This window comes from Myotis daubentonii, chromosome 13, assembly GCF_963259705.1.
Source record: "Myotis daubentonii chromosome 13, mMyoDau2.1, whole genome shotgun sequence".
Classification (NCBI taxonomy): Eukaryota; Metazoa; Chordata; class Mammalia; order Chiroptera; family Vespertilionidae; genus Myotis; species Myotis daubentonii.
Window position 1 is genome coordinate 42,752,864 of NC_081852.1, and position 23,324 is coordinate 42,776,187.

Sequence of the window (23,324 nt, forward strand, 5' to 3'; positions counted from 1 at the left end):
GCAGAACAGCCTTTCGGATGGATTAGGGTGACTGCTGTGAGTTTAGTTTCTAGGAGGGAGATATTACACATTTCGCCTTTTGCCCCTTTTGAAGAAAGACAAGCCTCTGAGATATTTAAGCAAAGCTAAATCCACAAGCATATTACCTTGGAAACAGCTGAACACGGGCCTCCCAGAAATGGTTTCCGAGGCCTTAGCACCCAGAGCCTCAGGGAACCTTTCCAAACAACGTGTATTACCTAAGTCAGAGGGCCACCCGGACCACCATGTCATTCTCTGAGGCAAGGACAGGGGCAAAAGATCAGGACACAGTGAAAACCCCCGAAGGGGGTGTGTGTTGATTTTCATTTAGTGTTTGCATAAGCTTGACCTTAATGAAGACATTTATTTCTTACATAGTAAGGTGAGGGTGTTGATGGTTTAAATCTGTGCAATCTTGAACAAAAAATTCTCAAGAGAATTGGGAGCAAAGTTGAAGGTTTGATAACACAGAAACGTAATTGCCACCTGGTGGCAGCATATCTAAACTAAAGATCCTGAATGTGAGAGGGGGTGTGTGTATGTGTGTATGCATGCTTGTGTGTGTGTGTGTGTGTGTGTGTGCACAAGCACTCACCCACGCAAATTCAGGGGGAAGGACAGATGGAATAGAATCAAAAATCTCAGGGTCAGAACCTAACCTTGCTCCCCAGACCCCCTCCATTCAACATTGTGCGTTTCCCTGACAACCTTCCCACTTGGTGTTTGTTTTACACTCCCTTTGAGAAGAGGGCCCCATTACTCTCCCTTTTCCAAAACTCAAGTCAAAAGAGGCAGATTTGTCCCAACACAGTTAAGTGACCTCCGAAGCAGTGGTAAGGAGCTGACCTAACGCCTGCACTCCATGTTTGTCCTGAGAGCAAGTGAATGAATGAATGAATGAATGAACACTATATTCCTTAAAATGTTATTTGCAGGGCAGAAGTGATGACGCATGGTCTCTGGCTTCCCAACTGGGCAACATTTGTTCTCCAAATGTTCTTTTGTGAAGGGGTCTCTGTCCCAGATTAGAAAGGACTGTGTCTTGGCCCCCCTTGTCTTTCCAACACCAGGAGAAGCGAGTAGCTGAAACACAGTAGATGCTCGAGAAATGCTTACTGGGTACATGGAGATGTATGGATGTGCAAGGGCAGGGGGCACCAGAGGCTACGTGAGCTCATGTCCAGGCCGTAGAAACAGCAAGCAGGAAGTGAAATAAGCCAGTCAGAGAAGGACAAGTATCACATGATCTCACTCATATATGGAATCTAATGAACAAAATATATCCAGAGACATAGAAACATAGAACAGATTGCGGAATCTCAGAGGGAAAGCGGGGGAGGGTCGCTGGAGGGGGGGGGGAGCGATGTATGTATATATGCATAACCCACAGACACAGACAACAGTGGTGGTATAGGCCTGGGGTGGGGGACAGGAGGCAGGGATCAGTGTGGGGAAAAGGGGGACCTATGTAACACTTTCAACAATAAAGATTTTTTAGAAAGAAAGAGCAAGCAGGGCTGCAGCCACTAAATGGTTTTTCTAAAGGAAACCAGGACTAAACTTCGTGGTGTTAAATGGAAATTCCTGGCACAGAATAAAGAATATGGTCCTAGAGACAGAGAGACCTGGGTTCAAATCTGGGCTCCAACAATTGTTGACTTTGGGAAAGTTGTGTAACCTCTCTGTGTAGCAGCGTCCTCATTCATAAAGTGCAGGTTAATGAACACATTCTTGTACAGGTGCTTTAAGGATTTGGTGAGATAGAGGATATGGATGGTGGGGGTGAAACCCTCTCTCCTCACCTCCCTGCCAGGTCACCGCTCTTTCAGAAAGAGCTCCCACCAGTCCTTCCAGTCCTCCCAGTCAGGTGCTGAAAGGGAGCTTCTACCACTCTCTCCCTCTTTCTACCCCCTCCCTCAGAGGAGCAGCCAATCTCACCAGCAAGCACTTAACAACCATTGGACCACACCTTCCAGGTGCTGGGTTTGCAGGGTCAAGGGTGCTGCTAGTGTCAGGGTCTGCCTCTGGCCCCCTTTCGCGCCCACTCTCCCTGTTGCAAGGCATCCTCTTGGTGCCTGCTTGTCTATTCATGGGTGGGAAAACCAGGCCCACCTCCCTGGGGGCCCAGGACCTTGCTGAAACTTCCAGTCACGCAATAGCCACAGCAGAGGAAGTTTGGAGAAGGATTCTGCTTGTCTCAACACATGATGGCAGCTCTAACTTTGCATAAAGCAGGATCTTCATCTCTCTGGGGTCAGGTGACAGTCAGCAGGGACTTCCCCCATCCACCAGAGTGAAGAAAGCCTTCTGTCAGCAGAAACATGGAAGCAGAACCGGGCTGTGCTACTTACAGAGGTCTTCAGTGGCGTCGGGGACGAAGGCGGCCATGGACTCGTACAGTTCCTCATCACAGCCCGGGTTGAGAGAGCATTTCATGAGCAGGTCTGTGGAAAGGTGGGCCATGGACTCATACACGTCGTCGGCCTCCTCCCCTTGCATCAGTTCCTCTTTGATGTGACTCTTCAGCATGTCCACAGTTTCCTGGAAGAGAACAGGGGACCCACAGGCACACTGAGGCACCCCGAGTGGGCTTGTGACTAGCAATGCCAAGGCTCCCATGGGTCAGGGCTTTGGCCCCCGGCACTAAGCACAGACCCACACATCCAGGAGACACTCGTTAAGGTACAAAGACCAGACAACACAAATGTACAACCCTCTCGTGAGCACCTATTGTGGGCCAGGTCCGATGATGGGTATTTGACTAGACATTCTACGTCATTCTTTCTACCACTGCTTGAGGGAGATGTAACATTCCGAGTTCACAGATGAGAAAACCAAAGCTCAGAAAAACCTACTGCCTTACCGTACATAGGGCCTGCAATCCTGGCTGCTGAGCTTTCCACGACTCCTAGTGGTTCCTCAAAAGGGAACAAATGGCACGCGAGGGTGTAACCCTTACTGACGAGCCACATGGAGATTCAAATGGGATAAATGGGCTGTAGCTAAGGTGTGCTTGCACTTCTGTGTAGTCAGAGTCCCTCAGGAACCTCATTCACTAGTCCCCGCTCCTGCCAGCAGACTGCTCCACAGCCCTTCTCCAAAGTGCCTCCTCGGCTTTATAACCTGTGTGCCCAGGAGAGATGGTGGGGCCGGCTGCCCTCTCTCATCTGGTCTCTAGGTGACTGTGAAGCCAGAGAGCTGGCTTCTCTGAAACCTCTGCACAACTTTTCATGGTAAGAAACTTCGGTGTTTCACAATCCTTATTTCAGCATCAACCCACAGAGACACGCATTTTCATCATCGCTGCCCCAAGAGAGCTTATCTGCTATCGACACTCCGTGTTGGTTTCCTAATGAGACCCAGGGAGTGGACCAGGTGGCAGCTGTGAGTGTTGGAGACTCAAGGTCTGGCATTTGGTTTTGATTTGGTGGAAAGAGGAAATGGGACAGTTCTTAGAGGTCATAAACAACACGTAGGGACAACCTTTTGGTACAATGCTGAAGATGCATTGGTTGAAGGGGATAACAGCCAGAGAACAAGGGTGATATGAGAAATGAGAGCCAGACTAACTTCAGTGCAAGCTGGACATGCATCCTCCAACCTCCCTGTGACATTCACTAAGTAGGATAGCAAGCCCCGGCGTTGGCAGAAAACCAGGTTCAAATCCTAGCTCCACCCTTACTAGTGTGTGACACAAGGCACAGTTACTCCATCTTTCTGAGCCCTGTTCTTGATTGTTAGAGGGAGAGAACAATATTGTCAACTTCAAAGGATTGTGGTAAGGATTAAAAGAGATCATGCATTTGCCAATCAAATAGATTTAATAGGTAGCAGTGATTACTATGAACACAGTATTGTCCTTAATAAAAACTATTGGCACGGAAATGAAACACTGCATTTTATACATTCGTGACTTCAAAGTAAAGCTGAGTAAACATTCCCAGATGGTGAGCACCTATAGCCTCATTCATGTCAACGATGCCCCAAACAGGCATTCGGGTTATTCTATTCACTCAACATACTTAGTCACCCCCAGACTTTGGAAAGACCCCTCTATGTGCAACAGCAAGTCATTGTCTTGTAGACTGTCAAATACAGAGCAGAGTTCAGTTTCTGGGGCTGTGTTGGGCTCACTCTTGTCTGGAGATAGAGAGCCAGACAGGATTGTGTTTATTGTTCCTTTTGAGGTCACAACCCCATTCCAGAGGCCGAGGTATTCCTACATCCTGATAATGGAGGAAAACAAACAAAAAAGGGTAGAGTCAGGGGGAAGGGCAGCTGCCTCTAAGACAATGGACGCAATCCTGGGTATGGAATAAAGTCTAGCCACGGGGTGAGATTACACTCAAAGAAGGACCAGAAGTCATGATGAAGTGGGATCTGAGGGTCCAAAACCAGATGAGCAGATAAGCTGGGCATATCTACCTTAAGACAGGCAGAGGCTCAGAAAGAGACGAGCTGTCAGCAGAAGGTGGGCCTTCACGTTGGACTCCCTGAAACCTCAGGTGCAGAGTTTTATAGTGTTTTCTGCTGAGAAAGGAACCAATCCTAATGCAGTTCATCTGAGCCTGATGGTGGGTGAGGCAGCTGGGAGCGTCCCACCAAGGGGCCTTGGAAGTGGGTGGGGAAGTGATTAGGGAAGAGGAATCAGCATCAAACCTTCAGTAGATTCATTCCACAAATGCCTCTTTAAATTCTTTAAAGGTGGGCCTCAGTACCTTACCTATCTTGTTTCCTTTTATCCTCAAAATAACATATGGGTAGAGCTATAATTATCTTCCTTCTGAATACTAGGAAACTGAGGAGAGAGAGAGAGAGAGAGAGAGAGAGAGAGAGAGAGAGAGAGAGAGAGAGAGAGAACACGATTTGTCCAAAATCATGTGGCTGACAAGTGTTAATGTGGGAATTTGGACTCAGGTCCATGTGACTCTAAGGCTCTTCTTTTTTTATTCTCATGCAAGGACATATTCATTGATTTTTTTTTTTTTATTAGAGAAGTGGGGAGAGAGAGAGAGAGAGTGAGAAATGTTGATGTAAGAGAGAAACATTGATCAGTTGCCTCTGCACATGCCCCCACCGGGCAAGGGATTGAACCCGAAACCTAGGTATGTGCCCCAACTGGGAATAGAACCCACGACCTCTCAGTGTACGGGATGACACTCCAACCCACCCAGACACACCTGCCAGCACTCCAGGGCTCATTTCTTAAGGCCACATGTACTGGCCCCGCCAGAAGAGCCACACAAGGACATGCTAGAGATGAAATCTGACCATGTCTCTGCTGAAAAGGCAGCCCTAGGACAACACAGTGCATTTCCAATCCTGGGGCCTCTCCCGCCTTGACCTTACCACGTATTCGTCGATGAACTGCCGCAGGTCCCTGAAGCCATGTTTCTCGGCAATGGTGTTGGGGTAGTGGCCGTGTTTGTTGGCCACACTGTATGCTTGTAGGGCTCCCGGGCAGGTGAGCAACAAAGCAGTGAGGTTCTTCAGTCCGTACTTCGCAGCAAAATGCAACAAGGTGGGCAGCTCTTCATCCCTCTGATCTGAAAAAATGTCAAGGACACTTAATGGGCAGATAACACTGAAGGCAGAGGGCACCCTTGTTCTGAGATTCGAAGCTGGCATGCCTAATATGGCATCTAGCAGGCACTCAATCATTACTTCTTGGTTGATTGACTTAACATCTGACAACTTCCTCAGGGCATCACTGAAGATTATGCCCTCAGATGACAGAAGAAATGATATTTTAATTAATTAGCAAATCTAATAATACCCTACCTTCTTTCTCTAAAAGGATCAGAGAATCCTGAGAAATAATACTAATGCAAAATGTGATTTTCTAAAGGTGTAAATAGCAGCCACAAAGTACAACAGGAACCATGTTTTGACCTCCTCTGCAAATTTCAGGGTACTTTAAAGCAATTGTTTTGTGCTTTAAAAAAAGAAGAAGCAGCCTGGCCAGTATGGTTCAGTGGTTGAGTGGTCAACCTATGAACCAGATGGTTGTGGTTTGATTCCTGGTCAGGGCACATGCCCAGGTTGCAGGCTCGATCCCCAGTAGGGGGTGTGCAGGAGGCAGTTGATCAAGGATTCTCTCTCATCATTGATGTCTCTATCTCTCTCTCACCCACTCCTTTCCTCTCTGAACTCAATAAAAACATCATATATATATATATAAAGAAGTCCATCTTCATAGCTCTGATTCCTAATTTCATAAAGTATGTCAAGTAATTCTGAGTATGTTGCTTAGTCTTTCGCTGAGCCTTAGTTTTGAACCAGAAAGTATTTTCAGGCAATCTTAAAGGGAACTATAAAGATTAATGGGATGGGATGCAATAAGGTCCTTGTTTAAAATAGGTTTTGAATGTTCGTATTAATGCAATGGGAACCCTAGGATGTATGTTAACCTCTGATTGGTGAGAAACGAAGTACTGCTGAGAGTCACTGGATCCCTGTGACTCCCTCTACCTACTGATAACTGAATACAGCAAGTTAAATTCAACCAAGAAACAGACACCAAAAAATCTTTTTGTTTTCATAAAAGTTGACTTCTAAACCCAAAAGTAATATTTAGACAGATAGATAGATAGATGATATATTATCTAGAAATAGACATATATGTTTCTGTACATTTATAGAAATAGATATATATGTTTTTAAATAAGACAAACCTAGCTTTCTGTTCACCAGGATATGATCCTTGGGATGAAGGGTCTGAAAATGTCCCCAGGATCCCACATTGTCAGGCTATGACATACTCCTTCCTGAGCCCCACGTTTAAGAATAGAGAATATTCTACAACCAAGATTACTTTATCCAGCAAAGCTATCATTCAGAATTGAAGGTCAGATAAAGAGCTTCACAGATAAGGAAAAGCTAAAGGAGTTCATCACCACCAGACCAGGATTATATGAAATGCTGAAAGGTATCCTTTAAGAAGAGGAAGAGGAAGAAAAAGGTAAAGATACAAATTATGAACAACAAATATGCATCTATCAACAAGTGAATCTAAGAATCAAGTGAATAAATAATCTGATGAACAGAATGAACTGTTGATTATAATAGAATCAGGGACATAGAAAAGGAATGGACTGACTATTCTTGGGGGGGAAAGGGGTGTGGGAGATGTGGGAAGAGACTGGACAAAAATCGTGCACCTATGGATGAGGACAGTGGGTGGGGAGTGAGGGCGGAGGGTGGGGCGGGAACTGGGAGGAGGGGAATTATGGGGGGGAAAAAAAGAGGAACAAATGTAATAATCTGAACAATAAAGATTTAATTAAAAAAAAAAAGAATAGAGAATATTAACACCTGCTGGAAGTGATGCAAGAACATTCCATAGCAGGACAATGCGGAGAGGTACAGGAGATTGCCCCCAGGAGAAGGACTTGAAGGCAATCTAACCTCAACCTGTGGTTCTCTTAGGCTATGGAAGGTGGAACACAGGCAGAGGGTAGCCAGGATGCAGGTCCCATTGTGCAGTGCAACTACGGCATGAAGGAAGAGTGGTGTCCACAGAAGCACCAGCAGGCCTCATCACAGGCCTCCTGTCCAACGTGCCATGCACCCTCCCCATGCAAGTGGTTCTCCCAGCTCCAGCCATGTCACACATGCACCCAAGACTGCTCCTTCCTCATCAAACAAATATTTGTTTTGATCCTACAGTGAGCCACCAAGCACAGTCCCAGCCCTCACTGAGCTAGCGAAGAAGACAGACACAGCTGAGGAGCACTAGGACAGTGGATACCCAACATGCTAGGAAAGTCCCCAGCACACAGATGGAACCTACCAAAAGTTCCAGAAGTCTTCCTGGGAAAGCGCAACCTAAGCTGCTATGGGGAGACGAAGAGAATTTAGCCAGGCAAAAGGCAGTCAAGGAGAATGGGAAGAACTGTATTCCCGAGTCAAGGTGGCAAGAGGCAGGGCAGAATTTTCATTAGGTGAAAGGAGTTCATACCTTCTGTAGAGCAGAGCTCAGAAGCCAAGGGAGCGAGTAGAGAGAAATGAGAGCAGAAATGCAGCAGGAGCCCTTGGGAAGAATTTTGCAAGCAAGCTGAGGAGTTTGGGCTTGTGAACAAACTCCCACGAGACTGCCCACTGTCTTCACTGGCAGAGAAGTATAGACAAAGAACCCAGAAGGCTGGTGACCCTTGAAGCCCTAGCAAGGTCAGAGCTGTGCACCCAGTTATCCAGACAATGGTAGCTGAAGCAACTTCCCCACCAGATAGTCACGTAAATCCTTATTGACAAGATAGTCTGCCTATTACTGGAAACTGTCTGCTGATAGGCTAGTCCAGCCTTGGGCAAACTACGGCCCGAGGGCCGAATCCGGCCCGTTTGAAATGAATAAAACTAAAAAAGAAAAAGACCGTACCCTTTTATGTAATGATGTTTACTTTGAATTTATATTAGTTCACACAAACACTCCATCCATGCTTTTGTTCCGGCCCTCCGGTCCAGTTTAAGAACCCATTGTGGCCCTCGAGTCAAAAAAAGTTTGCCCACCCCTGGCGCTAGTCTGTGTGTTACTGGAAATTGCCTGCCTAAGGGCTATGCTATGGGTGTATCCCAGATCAATAAAACGTTGGTGCGGCCTGAGCACCAGGGGAAGTCCTTCCTCTTGGCCCCCATTATTTCCAAATTATCTCTAGTCTCTTCTCTTTCATTTGTGTGCGGCTCCTCTTCCAGATCCTGAACCCTGAACCACGCGGGAGGTGGAGGGAAACATTTACAACAAAAGGGTCTTTAGGAAGCGGGTGTGGTACTCAGATGTACAATGTGGAAGAATCTCTGGCTAGCCAGTGAGGAATGAATGCTTCTCAAAGGAAGGGCTGTAGAGCAGGAAGCCCTCAGATGTATGGGTTGGCTCTATGCTGAACAAGCAAACTGGAATCACCCACAGATGGCTTCTTGAGGTTTGACTGTTGACTTACTTGTCATCATATCTTCTTCTTCCAGCTGGTTGATTCCAAAGAGGTGAAGTCCACTTGCGGGGATGTTGTTCTTCAGGGACTCAGTGAGCAGTTTATCGAGTGTCTCTGTGTTGTAGGGCACAATTTTAAAGGCCTGAATACAAAAGTGAAGACAGTCAGATTTTAAATCAAGCTAACCCCACCCAGCAGATTCAAGGCTGATAAACCAGGAGCTGAAATTATATGTCCAGAAGACTCAGGTTTCCTTTCAACATCTTTACCTGACACATGAATTCCACAGGATTCGCAGCATTGGACAATAAATTCCCGATTTCTTCCATGTCAGTGTAATAGCTGATACTGGCTTCGCACACCACTAAATCCCCGGAATATATCTTCAGAGAAACATTCCCAGATGAAAGGGCTGAACAAAAGAAAAGATACTATAAAAGTGCCCAGGAAGAACAAGTGTCCAGGGAAAAGCATTTATGGATTCGTCTTAATGGTGAAGAAATTAGTTGGGGGCTGGAAGAAAGAACCTGGAGGTGAGCTGGGGGTGGGGAAGTGAGGGAAAGACAGAAGCAGATGAAGAGCAGACTAGCACATGACAGGGCTCAGAGTCAGAGGAATTATTCTCATTGGGTCTGAAATTTAATTTTTGAATGATTTTCATGTTTGTTCAGTACTATAGGTCCAGTGCTGCAATAAATAGGAAGAAGAGTTGAATTTAAAGCAATTTATATAAAGGCCAGTGGTTGCCAGAAGGTGGGAGGGATCCTGGTAGGTGGAACTCCACACTTTGGTCACATCTAGCCAGTAGAACTGATTCACTGCGCTGCTGTCATTACTATGAGCTCTCTCTGCGTGCTCTCTTCTGCACCACAGGAAGGGGTTTTGAGGGGAAAAGAAAAAAGTAAAAATACCCCAACCACAAAGATTCAAGTCATAAAAGAGGAAATGCGACAAGTAGAGAACATGGAAAAAAATTCAACCTCACTAGTAATCAAAGAAATGCAAATTAAAACAATGGGCTACTTTAAAAAACATATCAAATTAGCAAAAATATTTAATGATGATGGTGATGGTATAGCAAAATAAACTCGACAGTAGCAATATTTCAGAAAGCATTATTTTCCAGGATCCTTAAAAATATCCATTATTTCAGAGATTCCATCTGGAGGAAATAATCCTAAATACAAAAGGAAAAAAACATCTGCTAGCTAAGGATGCTCAGTACTTATCATAATTTAAAACAATAAAAATACAATAAGAAATCAAAAATTACATAAATATGCAACAATGAGGAAATGAAAAATTAAAAGATAAGACTTATTTTCAACTGAGTATCATGCAGTTTTAAAAATTATGATTAGCTCAGCTGGCGAGACTCAGTGGTTGAGCATCAACCTATGAACCCGGAGGTCACGGTTCAATTCCTGGTCAGGGCACATGCCAGAGTTGTGGGCTTGATCCCCACTGGGTGGCGTTCAGGAGACAGCTGATCAATGATTCTCTCTCATCACTGATGCTTCTTTCTCTCTCTCCCTCTCCCTTCTTCTCTGAAATCAATAATAAAATTTTTTTTTTTTAAAAAAGTATGGTTATAAGATACAAGTCCAACACAAGGAACTGGCTTTATAAATTATGGTGCATCTAAACAATGGCTTACCTTGCAACCAGTAAGCATCATGTTGTAAAAGAATATTTATTAATGTGGATAATGGAAGTGGGCTACGAGACAGTATGAAGCCATGTACATAGATGTGGAAAAATACAGAAACCAGTGATTTCCTTTGGGGTGGGCATATGGGTAATTTTCTACATACTTCCCTTTATGGTTACTTTATTCTTCATATTTTCTGTATTGAACACACATTATTTTTGTAACAGAAAATAAATGTGTTATAAAATGGAAAGTTATCCCCTAGCTGGTTTTGTTCAGTGGATAGAGCATGGGCTCGCAGACTGAAGGGTCTCGGGTTCGATTCCAGTCAAGGGCACATGCCTGGGTTGCTGGCTTGATCCTCAGTAGGGGGCATGCAGGAGGCAGCAGGTCAATAATTCTCTCTCATCATTGATGTTTCTATCTCTCTCTCCCTCTCCCTTCCTCTCTGAAATTAATAAAAATATAAAAAATAAATAAAATAAAATGGAAAGTTACAAAGTCCATGTAATAGCATGGGGAGGAGGGGAGGATTGGGGAGAGAATAAATATAAGATTACACAAAAAGAACAGAATATCAGGTGATAGATGCTACTGAAACAACTATGTTTTTAAAAATTGTGAAAAAGACCCAAAAGCCTGAATGGTGGTCTGATGACTTTTTCTCCGACTTTTCTCTAATTTCCAAGAAGTTTAATATGTTAACTTTCTAATGATAAAAATTTTAATATAGCCATTGTCTTCCCACCCCCACCCCTCCCCCCGCATCACACATCGATGTTTCTGCCATTCCTTTTCCTTTAAGCAGAACATGACAACCAAATGCAAACCTTGGCTGACACTTTGCTCAGCTGCTGAATAGACAGACAAGGAAAAGAAAGCAAGAGGGGCCTCTTCCCTGGCATGATGCCTTATCTCTGGAGGTACCCGGGGCGACTTACCGGGAGCCTTCACGGACACGGTGTACTCGTTCTCCAGCTTGCCTTCCACCCTGATGGAGGGAGAATCCTCCGGAGAAAATTCGGCTTCGGTCGTCACTCTCTCGTCCAGCTTACATCTCACAATGACGTAGACAGTGGTTTCTGCCTGAAACGGGGCACCAGTCATCATCCCCTTTCCCTCCTGGGTCCCTTACTAGGGTGCCCAGCCAGCCGGTCTCCCGCTCCCTGAGCCCCAGCCTTATCTAGGGAGGCTGTTCTAGAACAGGGTGGGTCTGCGGTCCACTGTTTGCTTCAGGCCCCAATGATACAAGTTCCCAAACCCAAGAGTAAACATTTATAAACCTTTATAATGATTTGATGGAGTAATCCTTTGTATGTTGAACCTAATAGAAATAATTTAAAAACCCGAGTGCTATATTTTATATGCCTTATGATATCATTTTTATAGCTTTTCTTTTACATTGTATTTGATAAAAGCATCGGTCCATGGCAGAATTGGAAATTTAAAAATAAAATTTCTAAAAGTTCCTCACCACAGACAGTTGGGGAAGCACTATCCTAGACTCGTCTTGCTACCCAACGTGAGGTCAAGGGACCAGAAGACCTGATTCCCCTGGACGCTTGTTAGGAATGTAGATGCTCAGGCCCTACCTGGAGTCTGATTTTACCAAGACCTCGGGGGACGCATGCACCTTATAGTGGGAGAGGCACCTGCCTCGAGAAGCTCTTTTGTTCTGCAACTGAATGCTGTTCATGGAAGGACACAAATAACTTACTGTGGGATTAATTCTCCAAAGGCACTGAGCAAACTGAATAGCTATTTTGCTTTGCTTTAAGATCTCTTGCTGAGCCTGCCAAATAGAATTATCTTGTTTCACTGGGCCTGATTATTTCCTCCAAGACACTGAACTGGTAAGAATAGCCCCTCCCCCAGCCCGCACCCCCCAAAATAAACGTGCAAAGGAGATATTTCTGGCCAAAGTGAATCCCTCAATATTTACCCTAAGATTCTGCTATAAAGTCCTCACAGTACCCCTCATGACAAAGGCTGTGATTTCACAACAGATGAGGAAGGGGCGTGGCCCTGGCTCCTGGGGGCTGCTGAGGCTGAGTATGAACGTGTTGTGGTTAACCTGACTCCTGCTGCAGGCCCAGCCAGCTCCTCCTCCCAGGGAGCGTGGGGAGCCAGACAGAATGAGTGTCTCTGTTCTATTGACAGTCAAGACCTAACCCCAGCCCAGCTGCCGCAGGACCCAGAGATCTAGAGTACGCAACAAGGAGCACGCATCCTGGGTTAGGGAGAGCCTAGATGGGAGAAGGAACAAAAGCCTGGAGAATCAGGGAGGCATGCGAAGGGCATCGTTCTTTAGTCCCAAACCCAGCACTGACTGGCACCCACCATCCTGATTACAGGATGAATAGCAGGAAGGAGTGCGGATCGAACTGCGAGAAGCATACTCCATTTAAATGGCTGCTTGGCCTTGCCAGTCATCTCAGGCCTGGTGTCACCAGATTCTGATTCCAAGAAAGCTGGAAACACAGATTTTCACGCCTAATTTTTAAAACACTCAGCAGTCCAAAACAAACATGTTTGGGTTCCATCCAGCCCAAGCAGCGGTTTGCAACCCTCAAGTAGAAAGTCCTTGCCTTGTGGCCTCAGGCAGCATGGAAAACCACTCACACGGCCAAAGAAACTGGTCCTTCCCATTGCCACAGCTCTCCTGCCCTCATCTCAAGGAGCTCACAGGGGCAATTTAGCAAACTTATCCACAGGGAAGCATTTTGCTGCTCTGAACTAATATAACACATTGTTGATCAGGAAAGGAAAGACCTATCAATTGATGAGAAACTATCAATACTACAGTAGACTTCAAATGACAGTGGCCCTCACAAGTCACCTGTTAACTTATGTCCCATCCCTGAAAATGATACATTATGCTTAGGCATCAATCTTATCCCTTTAGCAAGCAATATTTGCCAGCAAATTTAAGCCATCAAGTTCCATGGCACTCACTTGGGCCATGCCAGTGGCCAGTAAGTGACGAAGGCAGCTCTCAAATGCCTCTCATCCCTTCCTCCCAGAACTACACTCCGCGGGTGGCACGAGTGTCCTGTAGTGCTCATGTCTGCTGGTCTCCCACCTGTTCTAAGTTTTGGATCCATGAACTAAAAGTCTTAGATTGATGGCACATACATTCCTGGACTTGTCTCTCTTTCACTTCAAAGAGAGAGTTGTGCCCAAGGCCCAGGTACTGGGGTTCCCAGGGCAGCTACTATACAGGGAACCCCACAGGAAGGCTGGGATTACTCTAAGGTGCAACAGGTGAACCCGACTCCCTTTACTCCAACAAATGCATCCATTGAAAAGCCTGAAAGCCCATGTTCTGACATCAATCCACCCGCCCCAGAAGTGCCTACCCCACAGCGAATGCGGTCTGGCTGCACCACCATCAGGTTCCCGGGTGAAGTTTCCAGCGGCAGGCTCTGCTGCTTCGAGTAGGGCAGGACCTTCTCGTCCTCAGTTTCAGTGTCGGTGACTGAGTCACAGCCAGAATCTATAGAACAGAGAACAATGTTGAATGGGATAGAAGGAAGGAGAACTGATGGGCAGGTTCCACACCATGAAAGCCCCAAACATTACCAAATAGGAAATGGTTCTGAATGTTATACAAATACAAGCTGAAGGGAGTGACTCAGGAAATCGTGAAAGAGAACCTAATTATGAGAAGTCAACCACCATGTAGGCCACCGGGAAAGGTGACAGCGAGGGGCTGAGGTGGAGAAGAAAGTCTGAGGCAGACAACTGTCTGAGGCTGGCAAGTCCAGGCTCAACCAATAGGCTTCCAGAAGCTTTACCTCGGAACTTATTGCAGGGCTGCCTTTGGTGGGAGTGAGGAGAGGAGGTTCCTTCTTCTTGGGTTGGGTCAAGAATGGACTGTCCATGCTCGCCCAGCATGGCTCAGTGGTCACAGTTCGATTCCTGGTCAGGGCATATGCCCAGGTTGCAGGCTTGATCCTCATGACTAGCCAATGTATCCTCTCCCGAGCCACAGTGAAAAGCAATCATTTTTAACAAATTTTAGATCGATGTAACCAGGATTCAGATCAGTACCACAGCTAACACCTCTACTAGAGCATGCACAGATTCAAAGCAGGTGAGCAGGGGTGTGCAGATGTGTGGGTGATGGCACACACAAAGATGGTCTTGAGATGGTGTGAATGGAATCTGCCAGAACTCCAAGGCAGGGGCTTTAAGCCAGGGTCCATCCATTGATAGGATACTTGTGTGCAAGGTTCTGTGTGTGCATGTGTGTATGTTTGCCTGTAGTTTTCTGGAGATAGTTCTGAGACTTAATCAGATCCTCAAAGAGAGACAAATGGTAAAAAATGGTTAAGAGGAGAGGGAAGGTTCACCGTCCTTTTCTTGGGCTTGCTGTCTGTATTCCCAAACCACTTACAGAGCCAGCCAAGTATGATAGGCACTGAGAGGACATGAGGATGGACCAGACATTGATCCTGCCTTCATAGAGCCCACAATCTAAAAGGATGGCTGGATGAGAGGTCTGGGTTAGCTTGGCTGATCCCTATAGGAGGGCCTCCCAGGGAAGGCGTTGGCTTCCTGCAGAGCTTGTGGTGATCAGTGCTGGGAGAAAGCTGAGGTGACTGGTGGACATGTCCCCACAGAAAGCTATAACCACAGGCTTGCACGCTAGACCCCCAGTTCTTGCCAGCAGAGATGTTGTGCTCCCACAATCTTGGAGGTTGAAGTGGGGGAGCAGAGCTAGGGACAAGGTCCTAGGCAAGGACCCCAAGACCTGCTCAGGCAAGGGGAGGTGCTAGAGCCTGATATCTGTGTTGATAGGTGTCTACTCACTCTCCCAGAGTGTGATGGGCATTGAGGCACACAATCCTACTGCTCCTCCCTCTCCATATTTTCTCCTAAGGTGCATTATTCCAGAAGGCCTGGCTGAGTAAGTCCAGGTCTCTGATATTATTTGTGCAACAGAAAACCAGGCAGAATATAGTGCTAAGAAATGGGGCAAAGGACCCTGGGAGTTCCAAGGAGCGTAATATTGTTTTTCACTATACATCAGAGCTATCATACTCCTATATCTCTCCTTTCCTTTCCATTCCTACTGACTCCCCTCACTCAGTGCTAATATCCCTCTCCAATCATCTCTACTTCCCCACTCTCTCAGCCAAATTAACTGAAGGCTACCATTTTCTCTGCTGGATCTGCCCTTTCCCACACCCTTCTCTCCTTGATCAGCTATTTTTAAAACATCTAGGGCTCATCCCCATGACAGAGCTGCACACGCCACCCAAGCAACTTCCATCGACCATGGAGCCTATGAATGAGAGAGTCCAAAAGATCAGGGATAATGAATATTACTCTTCTTAATAATTACATGCTATCATATCAAGCTTCAATTTTTTATTATTAGATGACTGAACATCCCAATTTTTCATTTCTGAGGTTCTTCCTGGAAGAGAAAATAACCCTACTGACTTAAAACATTCAGTCAGTTACTTAAAACTGCAAAACACTACCCAGAACTACTTATTAGTCCAGAATTGTTTAGACACTCTCTTGCCAATTACCTATTCTAATTTATTATACAGGCATAATCTCCTTGGGATAGACCAATCTACCATTGCTTCAAAAAAGAAAAACTTCTTTATTTCTTCCAAATTGCTGACCCATTTGTCTAGCCAAAGAGGCAAAGCTCTGGTAATTACAGTTAACAAGAGAATAAAGAAAATATAAATAAGCCAAATGAGAAAAATATGATAGCAGATATGAAGAATTTTTAGAAACACATTAATGTGATAACTCTATGCTCAGAATTTTAACAATTTCAATACAATTTTTATAGAAAAACATAAATAATCTCAAAATACGTAGAAAACCTGACTAAATCAATAATCATGGGGAAAAAACTTCATTGGTTTTCAAATAAGGCCATACACCATTTCTTGCATTGTTTTTTAAATTGTTGTTGCAATGATGTTCTCCTTTATAATATTCATTTTCCTATCTAAGAAAATTATCCAGCCCTAATCGGTTTGGCTCAGTGGATAGAGCGTCAGCCTGCGGACTCAAGGGTCCCAGGTTTGATTCCGGCCAAGGGCATGTACCTTGGCTGTGGGCACATCCCCAGTAGGGTGCATGCAGGAGGCAGCTGATCGATGTTTCTCTCTCATCGATGTTTCTAACTCTCTATCCCTCTCCCTTCCTCTCTGTAAAAAAATCAATAAAATATATTTTTTTTAAAAAGAAAATTATCCATATATATAAAACCCTAGTAGGCAAATAGACATAACGGCGGAACAACCAAACAACCGGTCGCTATGATGTGTGCTGACCACCAGGGGGCACGCATGGAACATGGCTGGCGTCAGCAGCAGAAGGCAGAGTGTAGAACATGGCAGGCATCCACTGTGGCGGGATGGTGGAGCAGGTAAGCAGGAGTGCCAGACCCAAGGCAGGGCACCGGTCGCTGTCATTGGGAGAGCCTCCGGTGGTTACTGAAAATTCTTTGCTCCCGCACAGTCCTGCCCAGCGCTTGCACCTGCTGCTGGCACTGGCCCTGATCGCACCTGCTGCCAGCGCTGGAGCCACCGTTCACACCTGCTGCCAGCACCTGGCGCCAGCCCCAATCGCTTAGCACCATCAACAAGGGTGAGCGGCGGCTGCCAGCCCCAATTGACCCTCAGGGCTTCTCCACCTCCCCCGCTCCTGAGGGGCGATCAGGGCTGGCAGCCTATCGCACCTGCTGCCGGCAATGGCTCCGCTTGCACCCACAGCCGCACAAGAGCCGCTGCTCACACCCACTGCTGGTGCCAGCCCCGCTTGCACCTGTAGCCAGCGCCGGAGCCACTGCTCACACCCGCACCGGCACCGGCCCCAATTGTTCCGTGCCCTCAGCAGGTGCGAGTGGGGCTGGCACCGTCAGTGCGTGGGAGCAGCAGTGGCAGGAGTGAGGCTGCTGGCAGACAGGGGACCGGGGGCCATGGTGGGAGGGGCTGGGTAGGTGCCCAGAGGATGGACTGAGACCCCCCTGTTCCCATAGCAGCCTCGTGGCCCAGAGTCCCTTTCAAGGTGCATGAATTCGTGCACTGGGCCCCTAATATATATATATATAATATGTATCCTACTAAAGTTTTTAAAAAAATCAAGAGTACTTTTATTTTATATTAAAGTTATAAAAAAATTAGAGTAATTAAACATAATTGCCCACAAACCAAGCTCTGTTCTCATGAAAACATAGTATGTGATAAAGAAAGCATTAAAAATCAGTTTAGAATAAAGAAAATAGTTGATGAGAAAAATGGCTCAGGAGATGGTGCTAGAGAAATTCAGCTATTTGGGATGGGTGTGGAGGGGCAGAGGGATTATTTAGAGTCTTCCTAATTCTCATAATTTCCAAAATTAAATTTAGATGAATTAGAGATTGAAATTAAAATAAAGTAAAACAAATTTTAAAACTTAAAATTATGAAAATGTGGTTGAAAGTTTTATCATTGGTTTAGGGAAAGATCTGTTCATCTTAAACACGTGAAGAAATACAATCCAAACAAACAATAGAGTTGATGACATGAATTTAAAACTTCAATAAACAAAAATGTAAAAACATAAAAACTCAATCATATGTTTATAAAAGCATTAATCATAATAGCCAAAAGTGGGGAAAAACCGAAGTGTCGATCAACTGATGAATTATATCATTCAGACATAAAAAGGAATACAATATCAATACATGCTACAATATAGATGAACCTTGTAAACACTATGCTATGTGAAATAAGCCAGCCACAAAAAACCCCACACATATCATAATATTCCAATATATGATATGTTAGTACAGGCAAGTCTATAGAGACAGAAAGTAGATTAGTGGCTGCTGAGGGCTGGGGAGCTGGGATTGGGTGGGGCAAGGTCAGGAAATGATAGTTAAAGGATATGGGGTTTCTTTTTGAGATGATGAAAATACTCTAGAATGAGTTGTGGCAATAGTTGCACAAGCCTGTGACTATACAAAAAAAATTACTGGCGGGAAGAGATTAACCCAAGAACATATGCATATATGCATGACCCATGGACACAGACAATAGTGCAGTGAAGGCCTGGGGACTGCGGGAGTGAGATAGAGAGGGTCAATGGAGGGAAAAGGGGGAAACAGCTGTAATATTTTCAACAATAAATACCTTTTGAAAAATCACTGAATGGTACACTTTAAATGGGTAAATTGTGTTATGTAAATTAGATCTCAATAAAGCTGTTACCAAAAAAATCCCAGGGCAAATCACAAACTGGTTAAACTTTGAAATAAATATGCCAAGGAACTAATCTCCTTATATATATTAAATGGTCATAGAAATCTGTTTAAAAACGCCCAAAGCCCAATAAGTAGATAATTCACAAAGAAAGAAATACAAATTACCTCTCTCTCTCTCTCTCTACACACACACACACACACACACACTCATTCATTATCACTAATCACCATGGAGTTACAAATAAATACAAATAACATATTGCTATTTTACCTTTTCAAATAAGGAAATGTCTGAAGGTGAGGTAGGATAAATACTCTCATTTGATGCTGACAAAAGTATAAACTGCTACGATCTTTCTGGAAAGCCATGTGTCCATATACCGAGAAAGGGAAAGTCTTTTAAATGTTCACACTTTGGGACACATAATTCTACTTCTAAAAATCTCTCTTGAGGAGGAAAATAAGTGTTCAAAATGTAGACAAAGATAATGAGCCAAGACCTCTGCTAAATCATTCTTTCCATCAGTGAAAACCAGAAAGTAACCTAACTGATGAAAAAATATCATTTTCAGAGACTTTTAGGTAAAGGTTTACCACATTATGGGAAGCAAAAAAGGCAAGATATAGAATCATACATCTTAGGGTGTTGGATATTGATTATAGAAAGAAAACTGCATTTTAAAAGGTCAGAAGAAAATGCGTGATTGGATTGTGCATAGTCCTTCCCTCCCTTCCTCTTTTCTTCCTTCCTTCCAACCTTTCATGTATTTTCATATTTTCTAAGGTGAGAAGAACCGTGGTAATGGAGCAGGAGGTAAGAAGAAAAGTGGCAACTGAGTGTTGGCTAATTATTTCACGACTTGGCACAAATGAGATTGATCCTAACAGTGCAGCACTCGGCAGCTATTCCCCAGATCAGACGGGCCGTGGAAACAATTCCTTGAAGCAGGGCTATTCTTTAAGTCCCCTTAGACAGCTATCAGCAGCTAATTCATTTAGGGAATCCAGGCAGGAGGCCACTCACTCCCCTGGGCGATTCTGGCGGTGCTGATTGACAAGCCATCACTTCGTTCCTCCCAGCCAAGTTGGCCTCTTCCATGGCCCACTTCAGACTGGCCAGGGTACCGCAGATGCAAAGTTTCCTCCGAAGGAAATGCCAACCCAGACATAAGCACTACTGAAACCCACCTGGCAGAGAGATGGCCCCAAACTTTTTTTTAAACATGGAGACCCGCCTTGATCCCTCGCCACCTTGAAGATAATACCACCTTTGCTGTCCTGAAACTCAAAAATTACGTTTGAGTGAAAACATTCTGAAAACCCCAAGGATCCTCCCCAATATCAAATATTATTAAGATGCCAATAGTATCCTCACTGCTTTAAAATTTAACAATGTGCCTTGGCTTTAATGAGATCTAGAGATACTGTGGAGATATTACAGAAAAATACTCTCTTTGTGCATTCAGCTCCCCAAAGTCTAATCTATAAAGGACCCAAGTAGCAAACACTCTTAGAATCCAGTGGCAGGAAAAGTTTATTCTTCGGAGATCCTGCCTGCTTTCTCTTAGATGACAGTAAGAACAAGCTAACATGAGGGTGTATTTCACCTTTTGCCCTTGCTGCCAAGTGACAATTTTGGTCTTTAACTGCCACTGTGTTCTCAAGACCAAGGTCTTTGGTCTTGCCTAGTTCTCTTTGTCTTCATATTGTGTTTAATATTGAAGCGTGCTTCCAATGCTTTGGAGATTGGGCAGGATGTGAATTAATATTTCTCAAACTAGCAAAAAGTCCTCAGATATAGTCCCTGTGAGAATCTCCGCTTGGGCTTTTCACTTCGATAATAATGCCTTTAGTGTGGGATGCAAATGCAAAGATATTCCAGGTTATCTGGATGGTCATGTTATAACTGGGTCCTGCCACAGGGCTGTGGGGCCCATGTATGTGTCTGCAATCATTTTGCAGCTAAGGTCATGCTCCACTGAATGTCAGGGACTAATGAGGAAAGAAGAGGGGGGGCAAGATTATATGTAGATGAGGCACTTGTGACAAGTGAATACAAGGTTTCCGGCACCCTACTACACATGGAGAAATGTGGGGTGAGAGTCAAGTCCCAAAATACAACACCCCACCAGGCAGAATCTGTGAGCACCACAGCCTCATGCCCCGTTCATGATGCTGCTCCAATAACCAGCATCGTCTATGACACGAATATAGTCAGCTTGCCTTTTAATTTATAAATCTATTGGAATCTTGTTCATGTGTTTTACTTTCAAAATTGGGAAATAACAGTAAGCATAAAAAGTTGAATATGTTTATACATATTAAGTGGCATCATAATAATCTGTCAACAACTAAAGGTTCATAATTTTTCCCCTCCACAAGGGAGTCTATATAGTATTTGGATCTAAAAAAAAAAAAAAAGCAACTATGAATTTTAAATAAAACGAGTATATGTATGCACTTGGATTCACAGCCAGCCACATGAAGCAGCATATCAGGTAAGAGGACTGGTGACAGACACCCTGTTATTACTAATAATGTTAACAATAAAAGTCACTATTTACTGAATAGTGTGATGACTACTTAATAGTCTTAATCCTCACGATGACCCTGTGAGATAGAAATCACTATCCCATTCCCATTTTACAGATGGGAACACTGTGCCCGAAGGACTGAAGTAACCTGACTAAGGAACGCAGCAAGCAAGCAAGCAAGGGGCAGGCGCTTGCCCCAGGTGTCGGTGCTGCCTCCTTGGTTGATGTGGTCCAGGGCAGGAAGCAGCGTCACTTACTATTCCTGGTCTGGGTTGTGACTGCAGCTCAGGAGACTTGATGTGGGTTTCCCCTTACCAATCCCTGGTGGGGCTGCCTTGCTCTGAGCAACGCCACCCTCGTTAGGATACCGTGACGCGCCACCGGGGCCGACAGGCACATTTCAACAACGGGGTTCAAGTCAAGAGGCACCAAAAGCCAACTGGTCCAGCGAGGGTCCTGTGTGCTCGAGGGGCCTCTGACCCAAGGCTGTGTTCTCTTACTTTCCAATTAACTTTTCGGACCATCGCACCAGTGTTTACTGCGTCTGTCCTGCGTGCTGTCTGACACTCAGCTGGGAGGACAGGGTAAGGAGAACAAGAGAATGGCATGTGCTGATTTTGGAGAGGTGTCTTCAGAGTACACAAGCTAACTGCTCTTCTAAGGTAATGCTAAGCTTTGGGAAAAGTATAAATAAAGATTGTTCTTTAAAGCGACCACAGTGGCCATTTGTTGAGCATTTACTATATCCCGTACAAAATCCTTAACATATATGATTCTATTTTATCACAACTAAGGAACTGCTCATTCTGTCCATTTTACAGATGAGAAATCTATGGCACAGAAATTTAAGTCAGTTGTCCAAGTCATACATACCTGCTGTATGGAAATTTCACCCCCAAATCCATGCTCTCACGCACTCTGACAGCATTTTCCACAGTGTGAGCCACGCACCCTGGTGGTACGAGACACGATTCGAAAGTGTACAGCAAACATTCAGGGATACTGAGAAAGCGGTGTGAGAAGGTGGTCCCATTCACTTCTTTTAATCCCACTTATATCAAGAAGAAAGGCTCCATTGGGCAAGAGGGGGCCTTTAATTCCTCTTTAACATGCATATCCTCTTTGCAACACAGAGAGAATAGGCCATAAGCCCAAAGGCTTCTGTAGGCATGATTATCTAGTAGAACTGAATACATTACTTTTCATTGTTTTATATTTATAGTTACCTTTTTATATCAAGAGACTGGCTTTTCATTTATAGTGACAAAGTTTCCTTTTAATATAAATTGACAAGGAAAATATTGTAAATAGTACAACGGAAAAGTTCTAGAAATAGTTAGTGGTGATGATTGTACAACATTGTGAATATAATTAATGCCACTGAGTTGTAGACTTGAAATTGGTTAAAATGGCAAATATTATGTTATATATATTTTGCCACAATTTTTAAAAATTGATAATGTAATATACCCCCTTAATTCATTGACTACTTTAAATGCGTGTATTGGCTCAGACAGTGTGGGTCAGTGATTGAGCATCGACCCAGGAACCAAGAGGTCACCGGATCAATTCCCAGTCAGGGCATATGCCCAGGTTGTGGGCTCAATCCCCAGTACAGGACCTGTAGGAGGCAGCTGATGGATGATGTTTCTCTCACATCAATGCTTCTATCCCTCTCCTTTCCTCTCTAAAAATCAATAAAAAAACGTATTTCAAAATAAATAAATAAATGGGTGAATTGCATGGCACATAAATTATTTCAATAAAGCTGTTACAAATAAACTGAAAGCCATGTTGATGATTCTCATATGACTAAAGTTTGAGAAAAGCTGAATTATACTATACTGCTCCATTTTGAAAGCAAAGTTTATTAGTGATTTTTAAAATAAGGTAAAGTGCAGGTGGAAAAAGGGGAAGACAGTGTAGCATAAACATGTTGATTTATTTTCTCTGAGTTTTGGATGCCAAGG

At 44.4% G+C, this 23,324-nt stretch overlaps 1 protein-coding gene across 1 annotated transcript in view; it reads right to left on the reverse strand.

The window, feature by feature from the left end:
* The window catches only part of PIK3AP1 (phosphoinositide-3-kinase adaptor protein 1), a 99,376-nt gene that overhangs the window by 33,652 nt on the left and 42,400 nt on the right, over positions 1 to 23,324 (reverse strand). Inside the window, exons 3-8 of the mRNA XM_059660957.1 lie at positions 13,959 to 14,095; positions 11,541 to 11,685; positions 9,218 to 9,360; positions 8,958 to 9,090; positions 5,371 to 5,567; positions 2,373 to 2,562 (exon numbers count right to left, since the gene is read on the reverse strand). Of these exons, the coding sequence (XP_059516940.1) occupies positions 2,373 to 2,562; positions 5,371 to 5,567; positions 8,958 to 9,090; positions 9,218 to 9,360; positions 11,541 to 11,685; positions 13,959 to 14,095 (945 nt within the window). The remainder of the gene's footprint in view (positions 1 to 2,372; positions 2,563 to 5,370; positions 5,568 to 8,957; positions 9,091 to 9,217; positions 9,361 to 11,540; positions 11,686 to 13,958; positions 14,096 to 23,324) is intronic.